At 39.3% G+C, this 27747-nt stretch overlaps 1 protein-coding gene across 1 annotated transcript in view; it reads left to right on the top strand.

The window, feature by feature from the left end:
* The first annotated feature begins 10027 nt into the window (after positions 1-10027).
* The window catches only part of lasp1 (LIM and SH3 protein 1), a 66217-nt gene continuing 48497 nt past the window's right edge, over positions 10028-27747 (top strand). The window contains exon 1 of the mRNA XM_061981286.1: positions 10028-10384. Coding sequence (XP_061837270.1) covers positions 10316-10384 — 69 coding nt within the window. The 5' untranslated portion in view covers positions 10028-10315. The remainder of the gene's footprint in view (positions 10385-27747) is intronic.

A 27747-nucleotide genomic window follows, 5' to 3' on the forward strand; every position in this document is an offset into this window, starting at 1 on the left:
CCAGTTTTCGATTATTTTTATTCAAAATCGCTGAATTTTCACATTTGCCGTTCAAATACTGAGAAGAGACGGTGCGGTGATCAGCAGCACGTCACTCAGTTGTGCCTCAACATGGATTGCGCAATGACTCGGCTAACTGCTGGCCTGCTGTGCAGTGAGACCGTATTGCTATATGAATTATATTATACATTTCCATAGTTTAGTTAGCTGAGGTATATAATGTACAGTGTATTTTGTCAACAACTGTATGTGTGTAAAGTATTTCTTGTGCTGAGCAATCATAAAACTGCTGCGAAGACGCACTGTGTGAGGCTCGCAGTAATCCCGCCTCCTGGTGCCGGTTAATGCACCCCTGCGCACAGTGCACCCCCTGACGGGAGCGCCACACCAACCAAAGCCCACACCCAAACCCTCCACGTGCAAGACCGAATCCACCCAAAAAAAGTCACTTAACAAGAAGCCAAAAAGTGCAAAAACAACAAAGCTCGCGCCGGAAGAGTCGTGAACGACTGCAGGGACACAACATTAGGTACACCTGCAAACTGCAGCACGGATTTCATATTTCATTCATTCACAACTCCTCCAACACGAACACCACTGTTCCCGCACTTATAAGTAAAGGTAAGACCATAATAACGTTTTTTTTTATTAAATGTGCTTTTTTGTGTGCTACAGTTTGTATGTGTAAAGTTAAAGTTAAGTTAAAGTAGCAATGATTGTCACACACACACTAGGTGTGGTGAAATTTGTCCTCTGCATTTGACCCATCCTCTTCTTCACCCCCTGGGAGGTGAGGGGAGCAGTGGGCAGCAGTGGCGCCACGCCCGGGAATAATTTTTGGTGATTTAACCCCCAATTCCAAGCCTTGATGCTGAGTGCCAAGCAGGGAAGAATGCTGGTATGAGCTTTTAAACATAACCCGTTAACTGCTGCCAATCAAATGGTGAATAAGATACTCTTTAGGGTTCATATGTTTGTAAATGTGACTGTGATGAAGTCAGTGCCTCACCAGCCATCAACCTCACCGCACGTCACTGCTAAGGATCCCCTAGTTCAGGGGTCAGCAACCCAAAATGTTGAAAGAGCCATATTGGACCAAAAATACAAAAACAAATCTGTCTGGAGCCACAAAAAATGAAAAGCCATATTACAAACAGATAGTGTATCATGAGATATAAATTGAATTAAGAGGACTTAAAGGAAACTAAATGACCTCAAATATAGCTACAAATGAGGCATAATGATGCAATATGTACATATAGCTAGCCTAAATAGCATGTTAGCATTGATTAGCTTGCAGTCATGCAGTGACCAAATACGTCTGATTAGCACTCCACACAAGTCAATAACATCGACAAAACTCACATTTGTGCATTCATGCACAACGTTAAGTTTGGTGGACAAAATGAGACAGAAAAAGAAGTGGCATAAAACACGTCCTAGAAAGTCGGAGAAAGTTATACATGTAAACAAACTACGGTGAGTTCAAGGACCGCCAAAATTAGTACTGGAATCAGTGAAGCATGTTTAATATAAACAGTGTGCTTTATAACAATTAGGGAGGTTTGTGTCATGTTTGTCCTCCTACAGAAACCATATTAACACAAAAAATATGTTTTTTCCCCCTCATCTTTTTCTATTTTTCATACATTTTTGAAAAAGCTCCACAGAGCCACGAGGGCGGCGCTAAAGAGCCGCATGCGGCTCTCGAGCCGCGGGTTGGCGACCCCCGCCCTAGTTCGTATTTTTACAGGTAACACACGTCGCCACGCAAAAGGATACACACAAAATATGGGAATGGAACATTAGAAGGAAAACAGCCACTTGCGCATCCAAAGTTATTCCAAGACTGATCCGCAATGCCCTCCATCTACATTACGCCGGACCAATATTTATTCCAGATTTGGCTCTACTTTGGTTTTTTGGTTCTGAGGAGGTTGATTGCCTCAAAGACAAATTATTTTGTCTTCCGGGGTTTTATTTACTAAAATACTTAATTATAAGGCACAGACAGCTCGCAGGCGTACGTTTTTTTCCAGAATTGATTGATTGATTGAGACTTTTATTAGTAGATTGCACAGTACAGTACATATTCCGTACAATTGACCACTAAATGGTAACACCCCAATAAGTTTTTCCACTTGTTTAAGTCGGGGTCCACTTAAATGAAATGATTACTGTCACGATTTACTGTATGATGCTAATATGATTTTAGTTCAAGAATATAACTTAGTTACCCCAGTTTTAAATTGCAATTACAGTTGCGAGTCCAAGTCGTTCAGATGGCACTAGTGTCTAGTTCATGGTCTGTTGGCTAGTCAGTTTAGTCTTTGCTGAATCAAGTCTTTTGTTGCGCCCTAAAAAGTGTTAATACTGTAAGTATTGTACTTGATACACACCAGCTGTTTGATTGTAACGTGCATCTTAGTTGTCGTTTTCATTAACACATTTTGAGGGGTTAAAATTGCCATGTAAAATCGACAATGCTAATCAGTAGCATGTCAATAGCAAAGCCAATGTATATTAGCATCAAGCTAGCGCATTATTGGAAAAGTATTCAACTTATGCTGCAGTAAAAGTATCGGAGGATATGGGCTTGATACAAGCAGTCCTGCAGAGTGTTTACTTGTGCAAAGCTGGACAGCCACTTAACATCGAAATGTCCTCCGATAAACACCCGAGGTGAGTCTTTTCTTCTACTTTTGTCAAGTCATTTACAAAAGGTAAACATGCTCGGGGAGGGATTTTCAAACTGTGGTACATGTACCATTATTGGTACGCGGGCTCCATCTAGTGGTACGCCAAAGAATCACTTGATTGAACTACATTGTTTTAATTTCCTATATTCAAACACATTGTTACTGTTCAAACTGTGTGTAATATTACAGTGACCAAAATGTTAAATCCATCCATCCATCCATTTTCTACCGCTTATTCCCTTTGGGGTTGCGGGGGGTGCTGGAGCCTATCTCAGCTACAATCGGGCGGAAGGCGGGGTACACCCTGGACAAGTCGCCACCTCATCACAGGGCCAACACAGATAAACAGACAACATTCACACTCACATTCACACACTAATATACTTGTTAAATAAAACTCTTGCCTTGTTTTTAATGAATACTTTGGCCATACTTGCCAACCCTCCCGAATTTTCCGGGAGACTCCCGAAATTCAGCGCCTCTCCCGAAAACCTCCCGGGACAAATTTTCTCCCGAAAATCTCCTGAAATTCAGGCAGAGCTGGAGGCCACGCCCCCTCCATCTCCATGCGGACCTGAGTGAGGACAGCCTGTATTCACGTCCGCTTTCCCACAATATAAACAGCGAGCCTGCCCAATCACGTTATAACTGTAGAATGATGGAGGGCGAGTTCTTGGTTTCTTTTGTGGGTTTATTGTTAGGCAGTTTCATTAACGTCCTCCCAGCGTGGTAACAACACACAACAACAGCAGTCATGTTTTCGTCTACCGTAAAGCAGTTCGTCTGCCGTAAACAGCAATGTTGTGACACTCTTAAACAGGGCAATACTGCCATCTACTGTACATGCATATGTGACAATAACATCTCGGGCTTTTAGAGAGTGCAGTGCACAACTGCGCACACAACAAGGAGACGAAGCAGAATGCATCATCAGAGAGGGTGTTCAGCATGGTTAGAAAAATAGTGACAGAGAATAGAACAAGGATGGACAATTCAATCCTTAACTCAACAATGAGTAGATGAGTGTTATGTGTGTGTATATGTGTAAATAAATGAACACTGAAATTCAAGTATTTCTTTTATATATATATATATATATATATATATATATATATACATATATATATATATATATATATATATATATATATATATATGTATATATATAATAAAATAAATATATATATATAGCTAGAATTCACTGAAAGTCAAGTATTTCTTATTTATGTGTATATACATATATATATATATATATATATGAAATACTTGGTGAATTCTAGCTGTAAATATACTCCTCCCCTCTTAACCACACCCCCAACCACAATAAAATAAATATATATATATATAGCTAGAATTCACTGAAAGTCAAGTATTTCTTATATATGTGTGTATATACATATATATATATATATATATATATATATATATGAAATACTTGGTGAATTCTAGCTGTAAATATACTCCTCCCCTCTTAACCACGACCCCCACCTCCTGAAATCGGAGGTCTCAAGGTTGGCAAGTATGACTTTGGCCTCCTAAGATACTGTATTTTAATGTTGGTCATTATGGTGGTCTTTGGAGAGCCAAGTTTTGTCTGAGGGTGTACTTAGTAAAAAAAAAAAAAAAAAGTTTGTGAACCACTGTGCTAGGCTTTAGGGTACTAGGAGCTAGCACAACAACTGAGCACACAACAGCACAAAAGTTAGACGGACGTAATGAGTAGAGGTGTGACTCTTTGGTGATTTGATCCGGTTACGATTCTTGGGATAATGATTCGATTCAGAATCGATTCTTGATTCAACTTGTATTATTTGGTTGCTGACATATGATGTAGACGTGCAGCGAGTAAGCATGGAGAGGACCTCAAAATGTATTTTTAGAAATAGATTCTTCAAAAATATACATACATAATAATAATTTTGAAGTAGAAAAAATAAGATTTTTGATGTAAATATATTTTTTTGAGGACCCCTAGTAATGAGTGTCCTTTGGCTTAATTGAACAATATTGCAGTGTAAAACAGCACATTTGTCAATATAAACAAGTATCAAATAATTATAGTTGCATATTACTTACACGTACAAAGTCTTCAAGGCAGAAGTGCATTAGAAAATATCCAGTGACAAACGTGTCCGCATCATTCAACTTACTTCAGACCAATTACCACTCCACTTTAACTTGAAGACAGCATACATCCATTCCAGACGATCAATAACTAATAGTGTAGTGTTTTTTTAAACCTACCTCTTCTAACAATGCACATTACAAAATAATGAAAGGAAGTACGATTCCTGCTGATACCGTATCAGATCGATATTGGAATTCACCAATACTCAAGGCTCCAATATCAGTATTGTATCGGAAGTAAACAATCGGTGTCCAATTTGCAAACCAGAGATGCAGCTCGCAGTTAGTTTTGTTTTTTTTAACAGGCCCGTGGCATAATCCATGAATGAAATTAAAAGCAAGAACACAGAAAAGGATGAGATAATCGGGCCGTGCTAAAGCTAAAAAAAAAATCAAATGGTTACAAAATGAGAAAACTTTTAATATATATTTTATTTAATATTATTAGGATGTCCTAAAGTACTCTGGATGGATTATTGTGTGTTTAATAAACAATTAGGTCAGAATGTAGAAGTGACAATAGGAAGTTAATGAATGAATGAAATAAGTTTATTTGGGTCATATAATCAACCATTAACCATTTTGTGTGAGCAGTTTAAGAGTACAGACTATACATATTTAACAATCATACACATTTACACACAAAAGGAAAAGAAAAGAAAAGAAAACGCATGACCGAAAAAGGAATAGGCTGAAGCCAAAGCTTATATTTGCCTATCCTAAACCTTCACTGAAAATAAGATTACCTGGAACATCAACGTTAAAAAAAAAAAAAATCAAAATCAATGGGATGAAAGTAATTGTTACTATATTCTATCATTTTCAATTATTTCACCTTTCAATGTTTTCTTAAACCTTAACAAAGAAGTACATGTCTTCAGCTCATCACTGAGCTTCTTCCACCATTTAACTCCTAAAACTGAAATACATTTGTATTTTATATTAGTTCTTGCTTTACCTATTTCAAAAATCAATATCCCCGTAAATTGTAGTTTTCTCCTCTTAATTGAAATAAGCTAAGAATACAAGCTGGAAGGCTGTTGTTCTTTACTCCAAACATCTTTTCCATTGTTTTTAAAAACACAATATCTGAAAATGTGAACACATTAGAACTTATAAATAATGGATTGGTATGTTCATAGTAGCACACTTTGTGTATTATTCTAAGGACCCTTTTTTGGAGTTGAATTATTGGGTCTATGTTTGTTCTATAAACATTTCCCCAAACTTCAACACCATATGTTAATTATGGAAAAATAAAAGAATAATATAACATATGCAGACATTTCTTATTCAGCATGTGTTTTACTTTATAAAGAATGGCAATGGATTTGGATATTTTTCCCTTTATATATTTAATATGCGGTTTCCAACATAATTTATGATCAATTATTATTCCCAAGAATTTAGTTTCATATACTCTATCAATTTCCACTTGATTTAATTTTAATTGTGCTTCACAATTTGTCCTTGCACCACTAAACACCATACATTTAGTTTTCTTATCATTTAATGTTAACTTATTGATATCAAACCATTTTTTTAGCTGAATCAACTCAACCTCTATTACTTCCTTCAAGTCTTCTCCTGAACAATATACATTTGTATCATCTGCAAACATAATACATTTCAATGTATTAGATACTGAACAAATATCATTTAAATATAGTATGAATAACTTAGGTCCCCATACCGAGCCTTGTGGAACCCCACAAGTTACTCTTCTTGGCTGTGATTTAGTGAATGCATGAAACATGTCAGGTGCAGCAAGCGTATCAGCAGCAGGTGTCAGTCTAAACACATGTTGATACCTCTTACATGTTGATACCTCTTACAGTCCAACATAGCAGTTGTGTGCAAACGTGAAAGCATTTGATTTCTTTCAACCTCCTCCTGCCTCCATCCCTTCATCCCTTCATCCCTCCATCCCTTCATCCCTCCATCCCTGAGGCCTGTCAATGACTGCAATACAGAACAGATGGAGACAAAAAAATCTGATTTGTTGGACCTTGATTATGTCACACACACACAAAAAAAGGTTGGCGAAACAAGACACAATCAAAGCCATGCATATTTGCTTGTGGAATGTTATGTGTTCCAATGTTAGATATGGGGAAATAATTATAAACTGATAAACAATATCAATTAGAACACACAACACCTCTTTTCCCTTTACTATATTGTACATATCAAAGTCTCCACTCTGGTACATTTTCAGGCAGCTAAAATCGTGCATATCCGCCATCCTAGTCACTGCCGTTGTGTCCTTGGGCAAGACACTTTACCCACCTGCTCCCAGTGACACCCACACTGCTTTCAATGGAACTTAGATATTGGCTTTTACTATGTAAAGCGCTTTGAGTCACGAGTGAAAAGCGCTATATTAATATAATTCACTTCACAAAGCAGGTAACCTACTTTCTTTTTATATGAACACAAGAGTAGAAATATGGAATCAATCGTATATTTTTTATAGTTTTTTTTTGTATTTGTGAATCGTTGTTTTACATACAGAAAATTGTTTTCATACTTGCGAATGTTTTTTTTACTTGTAGAATTTAGATTTTTTTTTTTCACTTGCGAATCGTTTTTTTACTTCCAGAATTTCTTTGTTTTTACTTGCAAATTTTTGGCCGTGAGTACAAACATTTTTGTGTATTTGTGGATTTTAGGCAGGGACTTCACCCCTGGAATAAAAACATATATTTGTCTCAAGTGATAGCCATCATCAAACCAGTATCGTTTTTTTTTTTATTAAAGAAAATTCATTTTATATTTGCAAATCCTTTTCTAGTTGCAGAAAATTGTTTTTATACTTAAAAATATGTTTTTATGTGGCGAAATTGTTTTTTTGTACTTGTGAATCGAAAATTGTTTTTATAATGTTTTTTTTACTTGCAGAATTTTTTTTTTTTTTTTCATTTGTGAATCGTTTTTTTACTTGCAGAATTTTTTTGTTTTTACTTGCAAATTGTTGGGCGTGAGTACAAACATTTTTGTGTGTTTGCGGAGTTTTGGTAGTGACTTCACCCCTGCATTAAAAACACATATTTGTCTCAAGTGATAGCCCTCGTCAAACCAATATCTTTTTTTTTATTGAAGAAAATTGATTTTATATTTGCAAATCGAGAGGAGCCAGATGAGGTGGTTCGGGCATCTGGTCAGGATGCCACCCGAACGCCGCCCTAGGGAGGTGTTTAGGGCACGTCCGACCGGTAGGAGGCCGCGGGGAAGACCCAGGACACGTTGGGAAGACTATGTCTCCCGGCTGGCCTGGGAACGCCTCGGGATCCCCCGGAAAGAGCTGGACAAAGTGGCTGGGGAGAGGGAAGGCTGGGCTTCTCTGCTTAGGCTGCTGCCCCCGCGACCCGACCTCGGATAAGCGGAAGAAGATGAATGGATTTGCAAATCCTTTTGTAGCTGCAGAAAATTGTTTTTATACTTAAAAATATTTTTTATGTTGCAAAATAGTTTTTTTTGTACTAGTGAATCGTTGTTATACTTACAGAAAATTGTTTTCATACTTGCGAATGTTTTTTTTCCTTGCGAAATGTTTATTTTTTTCACTTGTGAATCGTTTTTTTACTTCCAGAATTTCTTTGTTTTTGCTTGCAAATTTTTGGGCGTGAGTGCAAACATTTTTGTGTGTTTGTGGAGTTATTCACCCATGCAATAAAAACATATTTGTCTCAAGTGATTGCCCTTGTCAAATATCGTTTTGTTTTATTGAAGAAAATTTAATTTATATTTGCAAATCCTTTTGTAGCTGCAGAAAATTGTTTTTATACTTAAAAATATTTTTGGATGTTGCAAAATAGTTTTTTTTTGTAATTGTGAATCATTGTTTTACTTACAGAAAATTGTTTTTATAATGTTTTTTTTATTTGCAGAATTTTTTTTATTTTTTCATTTGTGAATCGTTTTTTTTACTTGCAGAATCTTTTCGTTTTTACTTTCAAATTGTTGGGCATGACTAAAAACATTTTTGTGTGTTTGTGGATTTTTGGCAGTGACTTCACCCCTGCAATTAAAACATATATTTGTCTCAAGTGATTGCCCTCGTCAAACCAATATCGTTTTTTTTAATTGAAGAACATTTATTTTATATTTGCAAATCCTTTTGTAGCTGCAGAAAATTGTTTTTATACTTAAAAATATTTTTTGATGTTGCAAAATAGTTTGTTTTTTTTGTACTTGTGAATCGTTGTTTTACTTATAGAAAATTGTTTTCATACTTGCGAATGTTTTTTTTTATTTGCGAAATGTTTATTTTTTTCACTTGCAAATCGTTTTTTTACTTCCAGAATTTCTTTGTTTTTACTTGCAAATTGTTGGGCGTGAGTGCAAACATTTTTGTGTGTTTGTGGAGTTTTGGCATTGACTTCACCCCTGCAATAAAAACATATATTTGTCTTAAGTGATTGCCCTCGTCAAACCAATATCGGTTTTTTTTATTGAAGAAATTGATTTTATATTTGCAAATCCTTTTGTAGCTGCAGAAAATTAAAATTATTTTTTTATGTTGCAAAATAGTTTTTTGTACTTGTGAATCGTTGTTTTACTTACAGAAAATTGTTTTCATACTCGCAAATGTTTTTTTTATAAGTAGAATTAAAAAAAAATTTCACTTGTGAATGTTTTTTTACTTCCATATTTATTTATTTTTTACTTTCAAATTGTTGGGTGCAACTAAAAACATTTTTGTGTGTTTGTGGAGTTTTGCCAGTGACTTCACCCCTGCAATAAAAACATATTTGTCTCAAGTGATTACCCTCGTCAAACCAATATCGTTTTTTTAGTGAAGAAAATTGATTTTATATTTGCAAATCCTTTTGTAGCTGCAGAAAATTAAAAACATTTTTTTTACGTTGCAAAATAGCGTTTTTTGTACCTGTGAATCGTTTTTTTATTTACAGAAAATGGTTTTCATACTTGCGAATGTTTTTTTAATTTGTAGAATTTTTATTTTTTTTCACTTGTGAATGTTTTTTTTTACTTCCATGTATGTATATATATTACTTGCAAATTGTTGGGCGTGACTAAAAACATTTTTGTGTGTTTGTGGATTTTTGGCAGTGACTTCACCCCTGCATTAAAAAACATATGTTTGTCTCAAGTGATTGCCCTCGTCAAAGCAGTATCGTTCTGATACTAACCCGCCAGTGTCGACATTTGTATCGATGCGTCCGCCGCCCTCTCTGGTCGGGAGCGCGCGTTGAGAGGCAAAGGGGGAAGAGGGAGGCGCCGTGATCGTGTCCGCTGCCTGCCTGCCTGTTAGTGAGGAGTCAGGACTGACAGCCAGCTGTGGTGCGGCTACCGCGACAACAACCGCAGCTTCTTTTATTCCCCGCTGGAACCTTTACACCGTGTTTGGAACCTCTCTTGTGTTGCCGAATCGAAGGGAAACGACGCCCCCCCCAAAAAAAGGCAAAGCCAAACGGCAGTGTCGTTGGTGGTGCTAGCTAGCTAAAGACGAGCCTTCGTTCAAGATGAATCCGCTGTGTAACAGATGTAACCGAGTCGTCTACCCCACGGAAAAAGTCAATTGTCTGGATAAGGTAAGTGGACGAACATACATTTGACTCATCGCTCCTCTTTAAAGAATTGTTTTGAAAATATCGTTGTCAATCGCTGCCTTTGTTCTAAAAAAAAACACCTTGCGCTTTTTTTTTGTGAATGAATCGAGCTCCCTGAAGGGAACAGGTATCTACATCGCTAGCATGGCGAGCTAACCGCTAAGCTAACTGGCTTAACGGCACCGAATCGCTCCTTGTTTAGCTACATTCGTAACAAAATATGGCGTCTAAATTTGACGTTTTTAATGCTTTATTCGTTCCGTGTGGTTGTTTTCAAACCTCTACGGCGTCTCCTAACGAGCGAGGGGGGCCAGGCTGAGCTGGTCTGGGCCTGTACTTTGATAGCAACCGTTACCCCTGAGCCGTAAAGCACCCCCTTGACATTTGCATTGATTTAAAATGCCCCCTTTTTTCTCTTTAAAAGTCTATTCTGTGAACGTTGAACAAATCCGATGTGGTCACTTCCTGTTCAGGGGTGCTATCGGTGTCCACGCCTGTTATAGGAGCAGTCTGATTTTTAATCCCAGTGAGGCATAATTAGCTTGTCTAGATTCACTTTCAGTCCACAATCTAATCAATGGTGTCCAATCCCAACACTGGAGCATGATTGTAAATAACCAAATGTATTTCTAATGTATATACTTGTTCTTAAAGGCCTACTGAAATGAGATTTTCTTATTTAAACAGGGATAGCGGGTCCATTCTATGTGTCATACTTGATCATTTCGCGATATTGCCATATTTTTGCTGAAAGGATTTAGTAGGGAACATCGACGATAAAGTTCGCAACTTTTGGTCGCTGATAAAAAAGCCTTGCCTGTACCGGACGTAGCAGACGATATGCGCGTGACGTCACAGGTTGTGGAGCTCCTCACATCCGCACATTGTTTACAATCATGGCCACCAGCAGCGAGAGCGATTCGGACTGAGAAAGCGACTATTTCCACATTAAGTTGAGCGAGGATGAAAGATTTGTGGATGAGGAAAGTGAGAGTGAAGGACTAGAGGGCAGTGGGAGCGAATCAGATAGGGAAGATGCTGTGAGAGGCGGGTGGGACCTGATATTCAGCTGGGAATGACTAAAACAGTAAATAAACACAAGACATATATATACTCTATTAGCCACAACACAACCAGGCTTATATTTAATATGCCACAAATTAATCCTGTATAACAAACACCTCCCCCCTCCCGTCCATATAACCCGCCAATACAACTCAAACACCTGCACAACACACTCAATCCCACAGCCCAAAGTACCGTTCACCCCCCCCAAAGTTCATACAGCACATATATTTCCCCAAAGTTACGTACGTGACATGCACATAGCGGCACGCACGTACGGGCAAGCGATCAAATGTTTGGAAGCCGCAGCTGCATGCGTACTCACGGTACCGCGTCTGCGTATCCAACTCAAAGTCCTCCTGGTAAGAGTCTCTGTTGTCCCAGTTCTCCACAGGCCAATGGTAAAGCTTGACTGTCATCTTTCGGGAATGTAAACAATGAAACACCGGCTGTGTTATCCGGCACAACAGTCAGGGGGTGCATTCTACTGCGGGGGTGCGTTATCCGGCACAATACCTGCCGCAATACACCGCTTCCCACCTACAGCTTTCTTCTTTGCTGTCTCCATTGTTCATTGAACAAACTGCAAAAGATTCACCAAAACAGATGTCCAGAATACTGTGGAATTTTGCGATGAAAACAGACGACTTAATAGCTGGCCACCATGCTGTCCCAAAATGTCCTCTACAATCCGTGACGTCACGCGCAGGCATCATCATACTGAGACGTTTTCAGCAGGATATTTCGCGCAAAATTTAAAATTGCACTTTAGTAAGCTAACCCGGCCGTATTGGCATGTGTTGCAATGTTAAGATTTCATCATTGATATATAAACTATCAGACTGTAGTGGCTTTCAGTAGGCCTTTAAGCTATCTGAACTCACTATGTCAGGGGTCGGCAACCTTTACCACTCAAAGAGCCATTTTACCCGTTTCTCAAATTAAAGAAAACAATGGGAGCCACAAAACTCTTTTGAAATTTAAAATGAAATAACACTGCATACAAAGCTTTTTTTTTGCTTTGTGCTATGTATAAACCAGGGGTCTCAGACACGCGGCCCGTGAGACGTCATTTTGCGGCCCGCACCTTAATATGAAAATGTAATATTACTGCGGCCCGCGAGTTTTGTATGAATGGCGCTTGACAGCGTCATACTTGCCAACCTTCCTTATTTTTCTGGGAGATTTCCGTAATTCAGGGCTGCTGTCCTTTCAAAAGTCTGCTGATTTTCACCCAATCAACACCAATAAGGGTGTGCCGCAACGGCACTGCCATCAGCGCCCTCTACAGCCTGTACTAACAGCGTGCCAACCCGGTAACAAGTTGTATGCGGCTTTTGCCTGCACACGTAAGTGACTGCAAGTCATACTTGTTCAACAGCCATACAGGTCACACTGAGGGTGGCGATACAAACAACTTTAACACTCTTACTAATATGCGCCACAATGTCAACCCACACCAAACAAGAATGACAAACACATTTTGGGAGAACATCCGCACCGTAACACAACATAAACACAACAGAACAAATACCCAGAATCCCATGCATCCCTAACTCTTCCGGGGTACATTATACACCCCCGCTACCACCAAACCCCGCCCCTCCAACCCTGCCCCCCCACACATCAACCCCCTGTAATGTAAATAATTCAGTGTATATACTCTGATGATTAACTTCTGTGATGACTGTATTATGATGTTAGTATATATTTGTACCATGAATTGATTTACGTGGACCCCGACTTAAAACAAGTTGAAAAACTTATTCGGGTGTTACCATTTAGTGGTCAATTGTACGGAATATGTACTGCACTGTGCAATCTACTAATAAAAGTTTCAATCAATGATCCTCTGTTAGATTATAACGTGTTGATTAGTACTTTAAAAATGATTGTTCCATTTATGTTTACTTCTGTGCAAGTGCAACTTTGCAATATGTAAGTCACAAAAATGTAATCATCCATCCCCTCCATCCATTTTCTACCACTTGTCCCTTTTGGAGTTGTTGGGGCGTGCTGGAGCCTATCTCAGCTGCATTTGGGCAGAAGGCGGGGTACGCCCTGGACAAGTCGCCACCTCATCGCCGGGCCAACACAGATAGACAGACAACATTCACACTCACATTCACACACTAGGGCCAATTTTTAGTGTTGCCAATCAATCTATCCCAGGGGTCGGCAACCTTCAGCATACAAAGAGCCATTTCAGCCCATTTCCCCCCAAATAAAACCCACCGAGAGCCGCAAACTCTGTTCGATTCCCAAAATGAAGATAACACTCCGTTAAACTTGTGCTTTATGAAATCAAACATTTGACAAACAAACGACTCACATTTTGTTTCTGGGTGTAATGAAGCAAATCGCCAAAGGAATTTGAACATTAGAAAAAAATACACTGTTCCTTCCCCCATTAATGAATTTTTGAAAAAAATTAACTCGCTCCAATATTCTGAAGGCATACAGCTGCGGCATATTTAATTTGACTAAAAAGGGAAAACAACAACCATGTCATCAATGACGCAAATTAATTAAAATGTAAATAAATAAAATGTTTCTCTTTTTTGATCCTTCTATTGCTCGCTTAAAACCGCTAAAAACAGTACAATTGCTTGGCAGCACGAGATGACGCGTAGGGGCTGTGACATACATTTCAATCGACAATATATTCAAATATGTTTTATTTTTCAATCAATCAATCAAAGTTTACTAATATAGCCCTAAATCACCAGTGTCTCAAAGGGCTGCACAAGCCACAACGACATCCTCGGCTCAGATCGCACATCAGGGCAAGAAAAAACTCAACCCAATGGGATGACAATGAGAAACCTTGGAGGGGACCGCAGATGTGGGGACCCCAACTGTTAAATTAAAATAAACTAACTAAATAAAATAAAATTGAATAAATTAGGTATTTGTTGACATTTTGTTTCAAAGCCAAAGGGAGCCGCAGCGGAGGCATGAGGTTCCAGAGCCGCGGGTTGCAGACCCCTGATCTATCCCCTGGTGCATGTTTTTGGAGGTGGGAAGAAGCCGGAGTACCCGAAGGGAACCCATGCAGTCACGGGGAGAACATTCAAACTGCACACAGAAAGATCTCGAGCCTGGGATTGAACTCAGGAACTTAAATGGGGCGGTATAGCTCGGTTGGTCGAGTGGCCGTGCCGGCAACTTTACGGTTCCAAGTTCGATCCCCGCTTCCACCATCCTAGTCACTGCCGTTGTGTCCTTGGGCAAGACACCTTACCCACCTGCTCACAGTGCCACCCACACTGGTTTAAATGTAACTTAGATATTGGGTTTCACTATGTAAAAGCGCTTTGAGTCACTAGAGAAAAGCGCTATATAAATATAATTCACTTAAATAGTACTTTCAAAATGTATGTTCACTTCTGTGCAAGTGCAATTTTGCAATATGATGTAGACGTGCAGCGAGTAAGCATGGGGATGACCTAAAAATAGAAATAGATTCTTAAAATATATATATATACATAATAATAATTTTGAAGTAGAATCAATAAGAATTTTGAGCACCCCTAGTAATGAGTGTCCTTTGGCTTAATTTAACACTATTGCAGTGTAAAACAGCACATTTGTCAATATAAACAAGTATCAAATAATTATAGTTGCATATTACTTCCACGTACAAAGTCTACAAGGCAGAAGTGCATTAGAAAGTATCCAGTAACAAACTTGTCAGCATCATTCAACTTACTTCAAATCAATTACCACTCCACTTTAACTTGAAGACAGCATACATCCATTCCAGACGATCAATAAATAGTGTAGTACCTTTTATACCTACCTTTTCTAACATTGCACCTTACAAAATAATGAAAGGAAGTACGATTCCTGCTGATAACGTATCAGATCGATATTGGCATTGGCCAATACTCAAGGCTCCAATATCGGTATTGTATTGGAAGTAAAAAGCCTAATCCGACACTTGGGTGGTAAATCTAATCAATGATGTCCAGTCCTAACACTGTAGCGTATCAGCACTGCATGATCCTCTGTTGGATTATAACGTGTTGATTAGTACTTTAAAAATGATTGTTCCATTTATGTTCACTTCTGTGCAAGTGCAACTTTGCAATATGCAAGTCACAAAAATGTACTCAATGTTATCCAATCCCAACACTGGATCATAACATCACAATATAAGGTGATTAGTACTTTTACATGATTTTTTCAGTTATGTCCACTACTGTGTAAGTGCAACTTTTGCAGTACGTAAGCCACAAGCCACAGCATGCAGCAGAAAGCATGCTTAACTTCAGATGTGGGTGCGGTCTGCTTCTTGCAACAGCGCTTTAGGCAAGCAGATAATTCGTCTAATGGACGTCTGAATCGCCGTTGGAAATCGATCCCTGTCAAAAGCTGCTTGTTTGTTGACAGACGAGAACGCGACGCATTATCTTCCAGTAACATCAGCCCCCCTGCTCGGTTGCGTTCTTCTTAGATGCACCGTGACTAATGCTTTCCCCCAAAGTGCTTCAGACGGCGGTGTTGGTTCTGCTTCCCTCAAAGGTCCCTGGTCACACTGGCAAGGGCTAAAAATGCAGTCGTGCTTTGCCGGAAAGCTGCTTATTGAAGTGCTGCCGCGAGTGCAGCCTCCGTGCGCTGTGGAATCTGGCCCCGAGATGAAGCACATTCTGCAGACATTCCCCTCCCATAAAATGTGCTCCATTTGAGGCCTGCAGTGCCGTCTCCACGCCGTATGTCTTCGCTGCCATTCCGCAACAGCGCTCACTCCCTTCCAGAGGAACGCCAAAAAGACCCCTCTCTTTCCGCCCCTCAGTGGGTGTGCTTGTGTTTTATTTACGGCTTAGCTCAGGTAAAGAGTGGAGCCGCCTTCTTTTTCTTCTTCTTCTGCTGCCGCTGATGTTTGTATTCTCAGTCGCTTGTTGAATATCCTCACCTGACAGGCTTTTTTTCTTGCATTTTTTGTGCACCGTTTCAACCCACAAAGGCTTGTTTGTCTGACAGCTGCATTCCATCTAGCCGGGCTGGGCCCAGCAGAGGGAGTGTGTCCTCGGCTGCAGGAAAAAGACAGGAAGCAAATTCTGCTCAGCTTCTTGTCGTTGGTACTTTTCCTTCTCTGTTTGGCTTTTGTTCAACACTTAAAAGTGGAAATGCAATTTTGGGGGAATTATGCCCACCATTCACACTCCCTATGTAAGACAAGAACACATATCCATCCATCCGTTTTCTACATGTTTTTCTTTTTTTTTATCAGCCCTTTGAGACACTTGTAATTTAGGGCTATATAAATAAATATTGATTGATTGATTGATTGATTATGCTTTCTAATTTGTGAAATACGGCAATAACAAAGCAGCCAATGAGAGTACACTATTCCGCTTATAAAACCCTCTAAAAAACATCCAACAATACTCCCATTTGTATCTTGTGACCTGAATATTAACCAAGTATTAGTGCTATTGTTATTATAAGCGCTAACGCAGACAAACTACTTATAGCCGCGCCGTGATCACAAAGAGCTAACTAGCGTATGCTGCCATATTGACAATATTGAGACGGTGAGCAGCTGCATCGCCTCTTAGTTGGTGAAAGTTAATTCTATATTATAAATCATGCCTCTCACTTGTATTGTGAAAGGTTGTGGCCATAAACCAAGATGTTGGTCAACTTTGCAGGGGCGTCCATGGTAACGTTGCTTGGATGGCAACATATGTTGCTCCAAAACCTGTACTGTATGTACCTTTCAGCATTAATGGCGCCTTCACAGATATGTTAGTTACCCATGTCTTGGGCACTAATACACCCCCATACTATCACAGATGCTGGCTTTTCAACTTTGCGCCTATAACAATCCGTATGGTTCTTTTCCTCTTTGGTCCAGAGGACACGACGTCCACAGTTTCCAAAAACAATTTGAAATGTGGACTCGTCAGACCACAGAACACTTTTCCACTTTGTATCAGTCCATCTTAGATGAGCTAAGGCCCAGCGAAGCCGACGGCGTTTCTGGGTGTTGTTGATAAACAGTTTTCGCCTTGCATAGGAGAGTTTTAACTTGTACTTACAGATGTAGCGACCAACTGTAGTTACTGACAGTGGGTTTCTGAAGTGTTCCTGAGCCCATGTGGTGATATCCTTTACACACTGATGTCGCTTGTTGGTGCAGTACAGCCTGTACATTTACTGGTTTAAATGTAACATAGATATTGGGTTTCACTATGTAAAGCGCTTTGAGTCACTAGAGAAAAGCGCTATATAAATATAATTCACTTCACTGAGGGATCGAAGGTCACGGGCTTAGCTGCTTACGTGCAGTGATTTCTCCAGATTCTCTGAACCCTTTGATGATATTACGGACCGTAGATGGTGAAATCCCTAAATTCCTTGCAATAGCTGGTTGACAAAAGGTTTTTCTTAAACTGTTCAACAATTTGCTCACGCATTTGTTGACAAAGTGGTGAGCCTCGTCCCATCCTTGTTTGTGAATGACTGAGCATTTCATGGAATCTACTTTTATTCCTAATCATGGCACCCACCTGTTCCCAATTTGCCTGTTCACCTGTGGGATGTTCCAAATAAGTGTTTGATGAGCATTCCTCAACTTTATCAGTATTTATTGCCACCTTTCCCAACTTCTTTGTCACGTGTTGCTGGCATCAAATTCTAAAGTTAATGATTATTTGCTACAAAAAAAAATGTTTATCAGTTTGAACATCAAAAATGTTGTCTTTGTAGCATATTCAAATGAATATGGGATGAAAAGGATTTGCAAATCATTGTATTCCATTTATATTTACATCTAAAACAATTTCCCAACTCATATGGAAACGGGGTTTGTACATTTATGCAATAAATTGCTGATTAGTGACTTAAACAAACACAATGTGATTTTCTGGATATTTGTTTGAGATTCTGTCACTCACCGTTGAGTAACTATGATAAAGATTACAGACTTCTACATGCTTTGTAAGTGGGAAAACTTGCAAAATCATCAGTTTATTAAATATACAGCATGTATATAAAATAATGGAGGTTTTTGGATATTTTTAGAGCGCTTTATTGGCGCAATAGAGGTAATCCTATTAGCTACATTGTTAGCTGACTTTTGCTGGTGTTTATTTACAAGTTAGAATGCATAAAAAAAATGTTCTTGTCTCACATTAGCATTGTGAATGATAGACAAAATTACCCCTAAAAAGTGAAGTTCCCTTTTTAAGCACTCATTGATTGTAGTAATCTTTACTCCTTATTGGTTATTTTCCCTGAGATGATGAGTAAGATCCAAGCAGATTGTTTGTGGCAGTTGCAAAACATGTTACAAAGTAGCAAGCAGGATTTTAGAAACAAAAAAGGCAGATTTCAGTATTAAAATAAATATAATCCTTGTTATTGTAAGATTACTAATAGTGTTCTCTAGAAAGTGAGCATTCCAGCTAAATTCTTCCTGTGTGTGTGTGCGTGTGCGTGTGCGTGTGCGTGTGAGCGTGTCTGCATTTTGAATCAGTGCATGTTTCTACATGCAGGTGAAGAGTGACAGTCCTTTTCCACTTACTCACACAAATGGGAACACAATCCATTCAGGGATACTGCAGGGTTTCCCCTCAATGTATTTGATTGTGGCGGTGCACAACGGCAACATGTTTCCCCACCACACCTTAAAAATTAGGGTTTTTACATGAAGACACACAAAGTCTGACGCTCTTTTTTTTTTTTTAGCTTTTATTGCCAATCTTATGCTAACAACAGGCCCAATTCCAACAAGTATTTCCTTCGTGCACACACGTCTGTCTCCGTATTTCACTCCTAGACACACAACACTTACTCATTCTCTGCCAACATGGAGTGTTCACGGACCACGGGAAAAATAAACATCATAACCCACCAACTAGCACATTAACAACAGCAGGTAGTTAAAGTATGAATGGATACATGTAGTTTATTATTTGACTCATGATGCAAAGAAAATTTGGCCACCGAAAAAGACATTCACTGGAACACGGCTGCCGAAACAGAATGCCATACACACGGGGTTGTCTGGATCGGAGGCAGCATGTCTGTGACATACTTTAATGTACCGTATTTTCCGCACTATTAGCCGCACCTAAAAACCACAAATTTACTCAAAAGCTGACAGTGCGGCTTATAACCCGGTGCGCTTTATATATGGATTAATATTAAGATTCATTTTCATAAAGTTTAGGTCTCGCAACTACGGTAAACAGCCGCCATCTTTTTTCAACGTAGAAGAGGAAGCGCTTCTTCTTCTACGGTAAGCAACCGCCAAGGTAAGCACCCGCCCCCATAGAAGAGGAAGCGCTTCTTCTTCTACTGTAAGCAACCACCCGCCCCCGTAGAAGAAGAAGAAGCGCGCGGATATTACATTTCATTTCATTTGTGTGTTTACATCTGTAAAGACCACAAAATGGCTCCTATTAAGAGACACGCGTACAACGCAGAATTCAAACTCAAGGCAATAAGTCACGCAGTAGAACACGGAAATAGAGCAGCAGCAAGAGAATTGAAGCAACAAGATGACCTGCGCCACTAAGACAGGGAGACAGTGCCGGACGACATACGCCAACATCTGCCAGTGGATTGTAAATGCCTGGGCGGATATATCGGTCTCAACTGTGGTCCGAACTTTCCGGAAGGCAGGATTCACGGAACTGCTGGACAACAATAGCAACATTGACTCTGATGACTTCGACGAGACGGAGCCGGCCATTTTGGATCCCGTATTCGCCCAACTTTTTAATTCGGACACCGAAGGAGAAGAATTCGAGGGATTTATGAATGAAGAATAACTTCAGAAAGTGAGCGTTATGTTTATTTTGTGTGTTGTGACATTGCTATTGCTCTGCACTATTTTGAATTTTACTATGTTTGTGATTGCACATTTGCACATTACCGTACATTTTGGGAGTGAACAGAGTTGTTAGAACGCTGGTTTTTAATATATTATTAAAGTTTGACTGACCTATCTGACTGTTTTTTTGACATTCCCTTTAGCGCAGTTAGATGCGGCTTATAACACGGGGCGGCTTATAGGTGGACAAAGTTTTGAAATATGCCGTTCGTTGAAGGCGCGGCTTATAACCCAGGGCGGCTTATGGTGCGGAAAATACGGTATCCTAGATATGCCCACGGACAGCGATCTTCAGAATTTAAGATGACATTGGCGGCTTTTGAGGAGAAGAAGGCTCCCAGCAGCACAAAGCAAGTGTAACGTCAGGCTCTCTGCAGCTCACTTTTTGTCGCTACTGTTACTGTGGGACCCCATTTTTATGACTTGATGGGGTCTCATTTTGAAAATTCCTAGCGCCAACACTGTGAATATACGGAGGATGAACTGCTGGTTATAGAAGCGAGCACAAACAGAGGGTGAACGTTGGAGCAGACGGAAGCTGAAAGAGTGAGGTCGGCATGACTTGGCGGTGTAATTTTGGGACTTGGAGCCAAATTATGCCAACAGAAATGGCGTGCTTACCCAAAATCAGGTGGAAAACGTCCCTGACCAGCTTGACCAAACGGAAAACTGTCCATTGAGTGAGTCACTTTAATATTGATCATGATACATGCAGCACATCACCGTACAACTACAGTACATACACTGTCGAGCAAGCTGTGTACAAATTAAATATGAAATGTTGGGCTAATACTTTACAGATACTTTAATATGATTGTTCATGTTTTTCAGTCAGTATAGCTTGGTGTCCTAATGTGTTGTGCATTACATACTCAAAAGATATTCAGCTGCTGACGCAAAAGCAAGCTTATCTCTTGCCGTAGCTAGCTTATGGCTAATGCCGTAGCATGCCATCGCAAGATGACATTTCTATGCTAGAAACACAGTTCCTCAGTTTTCGCTCTTACAAAAACAATGTCGTAACAGCTTGGTTAATATACAGGTTACAGAATGTAAATTAAGTATTGTTGAAGGTTTTGGATGCATTTGAAAGGGATTTAGAGGCGGAATTGATTGCCCCCATTAGCTACATTGCCAGCCACCAAGAACAAGCTGATTTTTACAAATTAGAATGCAAAACAGAACTTTTGTATTCTTGTCTCTCATATAGATTGTGAAGGATTGGTACAATTTAAAAAAAAATGCAGTTCCCCTTTAATAGCTTCTTCTACGAGGCAATACTTCTGTTTTGGACAGTGCACATTGTTTTTTTTTGTTTAGTTTTTTTTGCAAATATTTTTTATTGAATTTTACAATTAAAAGCACACTTAGCAGTCATACTTTGCTCACGCAAACCCTTCATACAAGCACACATCCACTAATACACACTCACATGCACACCTGAGGAGAGAGGTGCACTTAAACTTTAACAACTCAAGGTTTACAGTATAAACGTTATTAGAAAAAATACCCAGACATTGTATATATATCCATCCATCCCGCTCTGGTTCAGGATCAGCAGGCTATCCAGACCATAGCAAGATGGATGAACATTCCTCGGCATCAAGGATCCTCAGGAAGTGATCCCAAGATCACCTCTCGAGGACCTCTCCATTGTTCACACTTAAAAAAGAAAAGGAAAGTCACAGAAATTGATCAGATGCAGCAGTGCACATTGTTAAAGTTAAAGTACCAATGATTGTCACACACACACACTAGGTGTGGTGAAATTTGTCCTCTGCATTTGACCTATCCCCTTGTTCACCACCTGGGAGGTGAGGGGAGGAGTGGGCAGCAGCGGTGCCGCGCCCAGGAATCATTTTTGGTGATTTAACCCCCAATTCCAACCCTTGATGCTGAGTGCCAAGCAGGGAGGTAATGGGTCCCATTTTTATAGTCTTTGGTATGACTCGATGTATGACTATTGCATGCAAATAAATAATAATCTCCAAAAAATTTAGATTAATAAAGTGCAAACTTCTGCCTTCAATAAAATACTGCTCTAAATCAAAATGTAGTATTGGACATATTGTTATATGCAAATAAATAATGAAGTAAGAAATATTGAGAGGACTATAGTCTCAGTAAGAGGATAAAAACAGGATTTTTCATTGTTCGTGCACCATGTCTTGGTGGTGTGCACAGTAACTGCTTTAATGATTGTTCTCCACTGTACTTCATTCTCATCATACATGGTACTTTGTGTAAACGATTCCATCACAGTAAGCTGCTTTTTAGCAGGAGTTTGTTTGTTAAAGGGCTGCACGATTATGGCCAAAATAGTAACACGATTATTTGTCATCAATATTAAAAGCACAATTATTAATCACAATTATTTACTGTTAGTTAAAAAATATCTTATAGCACTTTGTATTTTAAACAAACTGTATGTAAACTTGGCTTTCATTTCAAAATGAACATATTAAAAATAATTCATTAATAATAGATTAAGTGTACAATAGACAATGGGCTAAATAAAATATATACGCCATTGCAAAGTGCGATCATTAAGTGCAAAGATGTGAAAAAATATTATGCATAAAGGTACATAAAAAGGAACACATTCATTGTACTGCTCACAGTACATACAGGACATATGTTTTTGGGTAAATAAAATGTTATTACTTTCGTTATTTTGGCGAGTCTTTGAGAGGTGGATGGATACAGGGTCCCTCGGTGTACGGTTGATGTAACGGCCGTTTGTATTTTGGGCGCCCTTGCTTTTGTAGCTGCTCATTGGGACTTTGTGCTGGTGGCAGGCAGCCCGCTCAGTTAGCAACCAGCTTTACAGTGCGGGCAAATGGTTGAGAAAAGAAGAGAAGTGTTGTTAATGCTTAACATGTCTTCGCAACTCCATTATTTGTTTGGATGTGCACACCAACGCAGCTTTGCCGTGCAACTCATTGTAGCGTTTGTTGTTGTTTCGTCCGCGCAGGAGCCTTTCCAGGTTTCGGGAAACAAGCGGGAGTGCCTAGAGAATGGCGAGGCATGCGGGCGTGTTCCGGGGTTAAAAGCCTGTTGGAAGGGGTGTAATAATGTAATAATGCATTTATTTTTCTTAATATTTTTGGGAGCTCCTAGCAGCTGATCTACCTTCAACCTCTGTTGTCACTCACTCTTACTCACTCTCACATAAGTCCACTGTCTATCGGTTGCACCTTTGTGATTGGCTGACTGTTGGTTGTGAACGTGCTCGGTTTGACATGTAGTGAAGCCTGTTTTAAAAAAAAATGTATATCACCAACGATCACCCTCATTTAATTGTAGCTGCCAAAATTGGGATCACAATTCAAATTTGATTAATTGTTGCAGCCCTACTTGCGGTCTTGTTCGCCTCAAAGAGTTGCAGTTTCTGCACTCGACTGGATGCTTCAGATTCACATGCAGGAATAAGTTTGTTGTGCTGTTGCCTTTTTTAAACAAACTTTACAGCTTGCAGTCATTGTTTCAACGCCTGTTGCTGCAAATCTCAAACACTTTTCTTTTCTTTGGAGCAAATGTCTCGCTCTTGTTAGCATTAGCCATGTTTTGCTAGCTGTGTGAAATTGCGCTAAGGAAGGGATTGCAGGCCGGAGGATCCCGGGACCAAAAAATATGCCACAGCGAAAGGAGAAAAAACATCAATTTTTTTATTTTTTAAATAGTCTACAACGAAAAAAAAATTAATTTATTGATAAAATTGATATATCGCCCTGGCCTAATATAACAATAGTACCGTATTAAAAGCTCTATCATTGGCCATATTTATATAATTCATATTGTCTATATTGCGCAACCCTATGCTGAAACAAAAAAATTAGGAAAACATGGCCGAAACTTCAAACACGGGCTCCCGGTTCACGTCATCACAACATCCAGTTTGGGCAGTCTTTTTTCAGTGATAAAAGTCTGATGAAACTTTGGGCCATTTCCCAGCCAAAAATTCAATGCATCACTAAATGCATTACTTTTGATATTTTTTCCTTTTAATGCGGGGTGGAGTAAAAGCATTTAAGGTACCGACTAGAAAGACTTGGATGGTTGGATGGATGGATTTTTGCACAAATGTTCATTTTCAACACAAACCCGTTTAAGATTAGATACACATTGTACAGGGTAACAGAACAGGAACGCTGATTGGTCGCCACTTACGGTGGGTGCCCCATAAAAGGTGGGAAAAAGGAAGACGCTGGGGAAAGATGACATATTGAACATTGTTAACACATGCAGATGATTTAATTACCAATTTTATATTTGGCCATGACACATGTGCCTGTCATTTAAAAAAAAGACAAGTTGTGGTATTATCTATCTTTTTTGATTGTCACACACACTAGGTGTGGTGAGATTATCCTCTGCATTTGACCCATCACTCTCACCCCCTGGGAGGTGAGGGGAGCAGTGAGCAGCAGTGGTGGCCGCGCCCAGGAATAATTTTGGTGATTTAACCCCCAATTCCAACCCTTGATGCTGAGTGCCAAGCAGGGAGGCAATGGGTCCCATTTTTATAGTCTTTGGTATGACTCGGCCAGGGTTTGAACTCACGACCTACCGATCTCAGGGCTTTTAGTTGGTAGTATCATCATTACATTGTTCACTTTTGTTCTGCTTTTTGAGTCCTACAGTAATATGGCGGTGTTTTATCTGTGGTGCAGCTCGGTAAATTAAATGAAAATATCTCTCTTTTTTTTAAATTTTGCCTATCGTTGACAATCTTTATCAGACACAAGAAACATTTTTTTATTTGTAACAATAATATATATATTTTTTAATTTGTCATAATCGTCTCGTTCTACGTGGCCAGCAACGCTGTTAATGGGACCAATCCATTCTGCCTCTAAATCACTTTAAAAATGCATCCAAAATTGTCAACAATACTTCATTTATGTTCCATAACCTGTATAATAACAAAGCTGTAGCGGTATTAGCAATAAGCTATCTACGAAAAGAGGTAAGCTAGCTTTTGCATCAGCAGCTGAATGACTTTGAGTGTGTAATGGACAACACGATGGGATAAGACACCAATCTGTACTAGGGATGTCCCGATCCAGGTTTTTGCACTTCCGATCCGATACCGATACTGGCCTATCCGCGCATGTATTAAAGTTTAAAGTTATTTAGCCTACTTAGTTGTCAGAATCATGTTGAAAAGGGTTTTAGTACTCTTGATAACAACTAGCCAGCTGAATTAGGTGAGTTTGAATAATACACAATGGGTTGGTAACAAGAAACTGACCTGTTTATTCAAGGATAAACACAAAATAGACAAAATTATACATGACAAACAGAAATGGCATCATTGAACCAGGGCTGGGCGATATGGCCTTTTTTAAATATTGCGATATTTTAAGGCCATGTCATGATACACCATATATATGTGGATATTTTGCCTTAGCCTTGAATGAACACTCGATGCATATAATCACAGCAGTATGATGATTCTATGTGTCTACATTAAAACATTCTTCTTCATACTGCATTAATATATGCTACTTTTAAACTTTCATGCAGAGAAGGAAATCACAACTAAAAAAATCACTATTTTTTTCATACGGTATTGATGTGGAAATGTTTGCCTCCGCATTTTGATGGTGTGGGCGTGTGGCACCGAACTGAGATAAGCGTCTCGACAGACGTTACAATATTTGAATAATGATGACGAAAACTGTTTTCTCTGTCGTGTCCGTGTGTCGAAAATTGTTATGCGCTTATTTTTTTTATTTGATTTTGTGTGAGGCATAGATTTGCCGTGCGCAGAGGACACTTGAGCAGTGCGCAATTGCACAGGCGCGCACCTTAGCGGCTGCGCTAGCATCACAGCTAACGTTAGCCATGCTGCTACCTCTCTGCTGGGAGAGGACGTATACGTATGTGACGTATGACGTGACAGTATGTGACGTGTGTAAGAAGGTGCGCTTGCTGTCTGTGAGAAGGAGACAGAGGAAAGAGTGAGAAGAGCCAGTCGTGTAATGCCAGCAGCTAAAAGCAACTGCGTGAGAATCCACAGACCTGTGCATGTGTTGAAGGTGTGCTGGAAAATGCGGAACGGAAATTAGGGAGCAGCAGAAAAGTGGAATGTATTATTTAAATAGGTGCGTTGGAAAACACGGACCGGAGTTTTTTTTAAACTGGACCTGGATCGGCATTTTCCCATGCCTTGCCGATATGCATTTTTTGGCAAATATCGGCGGCCGATCCGATCCAAATATCGGATCGGGACATCCCTAATCTGTACTGACTGAAAAACATGAACAATCATATTACAGTATCTGTAAAGTATTTGCCTACATTTCATATTTTCTTTGTACACAGTTAGCTCAACAGTGTATGCAGTTGCACTAACAAGATTGATGTGCTGCACATATATATATATATATATATATATATATATATATATATATATATATATATATATATATATATATATATATATTTATAGTGACTTACTCCATGGGCAGTTGTCCGTTTGGTCAAGCTGGCTGGGGAACGTTTCCAGTAGATTTTGGGTAGGGGGTAAAAACGTTTTTACCTCTGCGGGGTTTGTTAGCGCAAACTGTTTGTATTTCGTTGTGATGCAGTTTCTTTGAGCAATGTCCTCCTTGCCAGATACAAGAAGCTTTTCCATCTACGATAACATTGTGTTGCCACTCAGTGCAGCAGAAACACTCCATTTCTGTCGGCAAACTCCTCATTTGCATGTTAAGTCATGGACTCTCTCGGGCCCGTCTGCTCCAACATTTCACCCTCTCTTCGTGCTCGCCTGGCTTCTATAACCAGTTGTCCACCCTGCGTATATTCAGGTTCAAAAATATAAAGTTGTGAATCCTTTGTTATATCCTTTGTTGACGGGAGTAGGAAGTGCATTGCTATGAGCACTGAAATCAAGTTCCGGTAATGTTTAAAATGACTAAAATACGGTAAAAACGTTTTGTGTTCTTGTCTCTCATAATGATTGGGAATGATTTGCCAAAAAAAAGTGCAGTCCACCTTTAAATATTTGCTTTATCCTGATATTGGATTCTGCTATTGCCGGAATTCATGCAGTCAAACATTAAATCCTGTCATTTTGCAAGCACATTAGCTGCACTGCTTCCCTTTTTATCGCTACCTTTTAATAGGAATTTATATCCAGCTTTTTTCTGTTTTTAGACAAGTATTTCAAGAACCGATTGTGATTTTCCAAATGCCGCCCGCAGACAGTCACAGTCACCTGAGTGTGCTTTTTTTTTAGTTCTTCTATCTTAAACAACAAAGAACCAACTCTGTTTTGTTGTTGTTTGCTTTGTGAAACTTTTGATTTATTTCATCTCAGTCCAATCCTGCCTTTTCTTTAAAAGTACACAAATCATACGTGACAAAGCGGAAGTGGCCGTCTGACAACCTCTGGATTCTGTTGAATATCTTGCTTTATTTA

The sequence above is a fragment of the Nerophis lumbriciformis genome, linkage group LG24 (assembly GCF_033978685.3).
Source record: "Nerophis lumbriciformis linkage group LG24, RoL_Nlum_v2.1, whole genome shotgun sequence".
NCBI classification, from domain to species: Eukaryota; Metazoa; Chordata; class Actinopteri; order Syngnathiformes; family Syngnathidae; genus Nerophis; species Nerophis lumbriciformis.